At 31.6% G+C, this 5857-nt stretch overlaps 1 protein-coding gene across 1 annotated transcript, besides 1 other annotated feature; it reads left to right on the top strand.

Annotated features, from left to right (window-relative positions):
• Positions 1 to 3293: 3293 nt before the first annotated feature.
• Positions 3294 to 4986: a sequence feature (HMR mating-type cassette (copy 2) region.).
• On the top strand, positions 4321 to 4701 carry Kpol_408p2 (homeobox domain-containing protein; the record flags this gene model as incomplete). The annotated part of the gene is made up of 3 exons (XM_001642753.1): positions 4321 to 4401; positions 4457 to 4618; positions 4672 to 4701. The coding sequence occupies 3 exons, from the start codon at positions 4321 to 4323 to the stop codon at positions 4699 to 4701; spliced, it is 273 nt and encodes a 90-aa protein (XP_001642803.1).
• Positions 4987 to 5857: the final 871 nt, after the last annotated feature.

Here is a 5857-nt window from a genome sequence, read left to right as displayed (position 1 = left end):
ATTATATACAATTTTTTGTCTACCTTACTATCCCTCAAATTTTTATTTTAATATTGTATTGAAAGATTTGGTTTATTAATTTTTTTCTTTAATAAAGCTATACGTATTTGTATTATTTTGCAATTTATTCACAATTATAATTTATTTACTGTGGATGAATATTTTGTTTCTTCATATATAGAAAGTGATAAAAAAAATGTTAAAAGGATTTTATATTTCCTTTCAACTTATAAATTATTAAAATTTGAAACTTGGTATTCAATATTAACAGTTATTATATTTATTTATGAAGAACCCATTTGGGGATCAATTGTTTACCAAATAAAAAATATAAATCGATACCAGTATAAACCTGACGTCATTTGATAAACTATCTATTAGGACCCGCAGCTCGAATAATTTTGATATTTTATAAATTGGTATCAGATTAACATTCGAACAAAACAAATCACATAAAAAAATGGATAGGTAAAATTTTAGAATTCATTAGTATTTTTATTTTTTCGAGTTTCAAGGTTTAGTTAACTTCTTTAGAAGGAATTTTCTATTGAACATCTAATAAAACTATTACTACAACATTACAAAAGAAGGGCTGTTTTCATCACATAAAACAGATTCTTCTAAAAACTATAATATTATTCTTGAACATGGAAGTTTGAAGTGTATGATCTATTTTGCATTTTCTACTTGATTTTAATAAGGTAAGATACGATTTAAACTCATCGTAAGATATTCTTTAAGTTCAACAGAGTAACTAAAATAAACATTTTTCCTATCGTATCATTATTTTATCGAGAAGAATTTAATATCTAGTAATAATTGAAAAACTCTCTTTTCTCTGAAAATTGAAAATATCTAGCCCAGGAAAAATACTTAGCACTCAGTTTATATCTTACAAATAAATATAATGGCAACCTTTAACAGATTAATCGTTCTATTATTGATAATTCATTTAATATTAGAGGTTTTAACTGAATATCAAAAATTGGTCGATTTTTCTTCAATTTTCATTAAACTGGTACCTAGCTGTTATGATGTATATTATTTGTCATACTATCTGTTCTTCAACAAGACCATTGCAAACAAACTTTGGCAACTCTTTAATGAACAATAATAAAGTTTCTTGGTCAAATATTACATTAAAAAATTGATAGTTTGAAATCAACCAATATTGTTTAAGGGTTGTCCGGTTCGTAGGCCAAAAGTTTTTTTTTCAATTTTTAAAAATGAGACGATTCTTTCATAATGATTACCCAGATACTCAAATACTTAATTCGATAATTATAGGTTAATACCGGCTAAGTTCGCCTCTAAGGATATATTGATCGTATATATGGCCTCAATAGAACGGTTTTTATTGAATATTATTATTTCCTATTGGAAATTCAGGAAGTTTCCTTTTAGAAGTCCTTGTTAAATAATAATATTGGACGCATATATATCTCCTTATCTAATTGACTCCAACCTTTTCTTTGAATTAATGATATTGTAGATCATTTTCTTCTATAAGTGATAATATAATTAGAGACAGTAGGTAATGGACTAGTCCTCATTAGAAGAAACGCTATATAATTGCCTTCTCTCACTTATGACACGTAAAAAAATGTTCCGTACATATTGTTAATTGTTGCCTTTCTATGATCAGTGATAAGTAAATGCGTTCCAATTCAATAGTTAATAATTTGATAGAAAAAATAAATGTGAGTATGTTCTTGATGATCGCTTTTTTTGGTGAAGCAATTTTATCATGTATATAAAATTTAGAAAACTTGACCTCGTTGAATAATTCTGATAGTTCTTAGAATGAGTGGAATGGTTTATAATTGTTCTTTATACCTTGTCTTATAATTTTGATTCGTATTCGAAAATTCAAATGTATCTAGTTGGTTCAGAACACTAATGAATATCCGTAAGGTTTTACTGATTGACACGAGTAAGCTGTTTTATATATTAAATAATATTGTATTAAAAACTAGTTTTGGTGTTATAAAGTGAGGAATAAATTGCTTGTTGTATAGTTAGTTTAGTTTAACAATTTCGTTTCCTGTCCACTCCAAAAATAAATAAAAAAAGAATAATAATAAACGGTGCTGAAAACTCATACCACATAAGCTAATTGAGTTTAAATTAGCGCCTCTACTAATCATCATTTTATGGATGTTGCATTAAAATAAAGCATATTATCCCAACTATAGAAAAATTATTTCCTCTACATAAGATCTCTCTATATCAGATTATCTAGTTCATTGTTCTCAGAAAATATAATAACGCTAACTAAAATGTTTGTATAAATAGATATTTACAGTATCTCGTTGAATTCGAACTATTAATAGTTATAACAATAAATTTGGAGTATATAATCTATCATTAACTAGTTGTTAGAATTGTTATCTAATGTTTTAAAGTCGTGTTGTTCGTTGGTAGATAACCTTCTTTCACATTATTTTCGTTTTCTCGATCTTACTTTATTATTAAGAGGGTTTGATCACTAATTTCTAGTACCCTCTTCAGGGTAAAGCTTTTGAGCCCTCTTCATTAGATGTCCGGGTAACCATATCTGGTCAAATTTTTGATTTTGATTAAAGTTTAACAACCGAACAAAGCTGACATGTAATGGCAAGAAAATGATCAAATGTTAATTCTTAGTGGGGGTTTGCCAGATGACACACAACATAAAACAATTGGTATCAATAATTTTGGTATAGTGAGTTATAGCATAAATGTTGATATGCTAGAATGTTATTGAGTTTATAAAAAGGGTATAATTGATGGTTTGATGGATTTAATGAAACATTATAAACATCATTTATCTTAGAGATAAGATATGTACTTTGTCTAGCAATATTCTGAAATCGATGTTTCATAAACAATTATATGTGTCAGTTATATATTCTATGTTCATTACTTAATATAGAGAGTTTCTAGAGCTTTGTATTAGCAAGATGGGAAATTAAATATTGACTTCTAAATGAATAATAATTTTATATTTGTAATTTCAACAACAATTGAAGGTTTAGATTGCTCTGCTGGAGACGATAAAAACAGATTTCTTTCAAGAATACTTGTATTCGCAATATCATTCAATTATTAATTGTAGAATTACACTCAAATCTTTGTTAGTAGCTGTTAGAATTTAAGAAAATACCATGGGTTGAAGCTATAAATTAGCAATCGAACCTCTCATTTGAAAAGCCCGTTCAAATATAGTCAATTGGATGTTTATAATTCTTTTATGTTGGAAGCTATTTCAAAATAAGATTAGAACAAAAAACAGTAAAAAAAAGATAAGAAAATGATCTCATCTAATGATTCTGGGTAGAACTAAAAAAATTCTGTATATGTGTTCGTGTATAATGATCATTTACCTCATGGCTTTGGAAGGTTTAGAGATTACAATGATTTGGGCCAGAAGACACTCTCTGACTATGAAAATTGGTATGCATGGAGAATTTAGTTACTAGAACAAGATACATCCTTAAAAAAGGCTGATGTGACTAGTTATACAAAAAAAATAACGTTTTCCTTATTTGACAAAAATTTTGGAATTGTCAAGTATGAAATTCTAACATTGACGCCCAAAACCTAAAATTATTTTGTTAGCTTTGGCTCAATAAGTGCCAACAACTTAATGTAATAGTAATATAAAAAGTTTATACTAGATAAAACTAACAGTTCTTGCTACTCATGCCACTATTAGCTAGGCGCTCGTATCAAATGACCCTTTACCTCCCCTGTTTTGGACCCTTCAAGAAGATAGAGATCTCCAGAAATAAGAAAGCTACCGATCTGTAATTTGGGTCAGGAAATGTTTTCATCACATATATCCCAAATTCCTATTATCAAAATCCTAACACATCTCTGCCCTCAGATATCATGAAAAGAACGAAAAATTATGGATTTAAGAACGGCTGAGAGATGATTGACCAGAATTGTGACTGAAATGAAAATAAAAACCCAAGAAAATATCCAACATGGCCGTGCTAATTAGGAATAACAATACCTCTAGAACTTACGTATTACGCCATTGGGACATGTAAAACCAAAATAAAGCTATATGTCAAGACCACTCGCCCTCTTACTCTGTCGTATTCTGCTTATTCCACCCAAGCCTATCTGACGAAAAAAAATATCTGACACATATAAGCATATCGGTAGCGGTACCAAAATATTCCATTCTGTCGCCTCCATCCTTCCCCATCATTTGCCAGAACCGGGTGTCAGCGCCGGCCATACCCAGCAGATCCCAGGTGTCAGCAGAACAACACAACCCTTCGCTGTCGCCAACCCCGCCAACTCCGCCACCGCCGCCACCACACGAATATGACTGAAGAAGACATTGAATTCTTGGAACTTACTTTAGAATCATTACAGAATGCTTGCAAAGATATACTCTCATTGAATGTATGTGTTGTGTTTTAATTCTTTTTTGTATATTTACTAACAAGAATAACAACAGATTTATAACGAATCCTCGAGTGACCATCGAAAAAAGTTTTTACCAAAGGAAGCACGTTTGTTTTTGGAACGAGTGTTTGAGAAGAAGCAGTCTTTAAATTCAAAAGAACGGGATGCTATAGCCAAAAAGTGTGGTCTAACTCCTCTACAAGTCAGAGTTTGGGTATGTATTGATCTTGTTTACAAACTAAAAAAACTATACTAACCTCCCCATAGTTCATCAACAAACGAATGCGTTCCAAATAGACACATCATTGGAAGAGTTTAATTTTGTCAAGCCCAAGTGTGGGTTTGTGGAGTGGGTAGGGCAAACATATGAGCGGGAGATGATGTGGTGTAATTAGATACGTGCGTGCTTTTTCAAAAAATGTTGCATTTCGTCAGTATCGACATCTTGTGGATCCTCGGAGGAAATGGCCTGCAACAATCCATCAAGCATAGCATCAACTTTATGCTCGTCAATTTTTAAACACAGAGACAAGACTCTTCTAAACTTGCTTTCTAAATCTGTCTGTTTTCGCTTTAAGCTTTGGGATGAAAAGCGAGACGAGAGGTGACGAGCGCGAGCAGTTGGGATGGCTGGAGAATAAGAGCAGATGCCAGTGTCAGCGGGTGGATGTGTGGTGGAGCCAAGTGTAGATCAATTCTTTTTTCTTTTGACTGTGACGTGAGTTGCGACAGAGTGCTGGCGGCTGAACTGGGTGATAGCTGTTTTACCTGGATTGATACGGCGTGAGTGGTGAATATTTAGTTTATTGAATAGATATGTTAATGGTAGTCCATTCTGTGTGAGTTTCTTGTTGTATTGGATATTGATTTAGGAAATATTGTTGGGTGTCACAGCTGCTGGTTGCTTGTTTCGAGATATTTGAATTTTACAATTAGGTTTCTGGGAATTAGTATGGGTATTGGTGTCACGTTTTTTAGTTGCCTGCTTCTATTCTTGAATGTTTGATGGTGATGGAAGGTATATTCGTTGGATTATACGTATCAACAGTATCATATATATATGTCATGTTTAATAAATAAAGGAAAGCATTCACTGTCTTTATGTGGTGGGCCATAATACACTGGGTTGGTACCACGGGCATGGGGAATGAAATAGATGTTAATGATAAGGGAAACTGCAGGTACACGGAGATACAGAGAGTATGGAAAAGAAAATGCTAGTACTAAAGGGTGTATTCTATGTTGATATAGATGCATAAACCTACTATACATCATATCATTTATAAGAGCGATGTTTGGTGTAAGGTACTTCGGTTTCGTCTTTGGAGGACCCAAATGTTAAACTAACTATTACGTATGGAAAAAACACACGTCTTTCAGCAACACCATTATCTACAAAATGGTTCTTGCTAATTATTTCCACTAATAAAATAACCAAAAATGTATTCTTTTT

The sequence above is a fragment of the Vanderwaltozyma polyspora genome, genomic scaffold (genome assembly GCF_000150035.1).
Source record: "Vanderwaltozyma polyspora DSM 70294 KpolScaffold408 genomic scaffold, whole genome shotgun sequence".
Taxonomy (NCBI): domain Eukaryota; kingdom Fungi; phylum Ascomycota; class Saccharomycetes; order Saccharomycetales; family Saccharomycetaceae; genus Vanderwaltozyma; species Vanderwaltozyma polyspora.
Note: the sequence above shows the minus strand (reverse complement) of the source record. Positions and strands in the feature narration are given on the sequence as shown.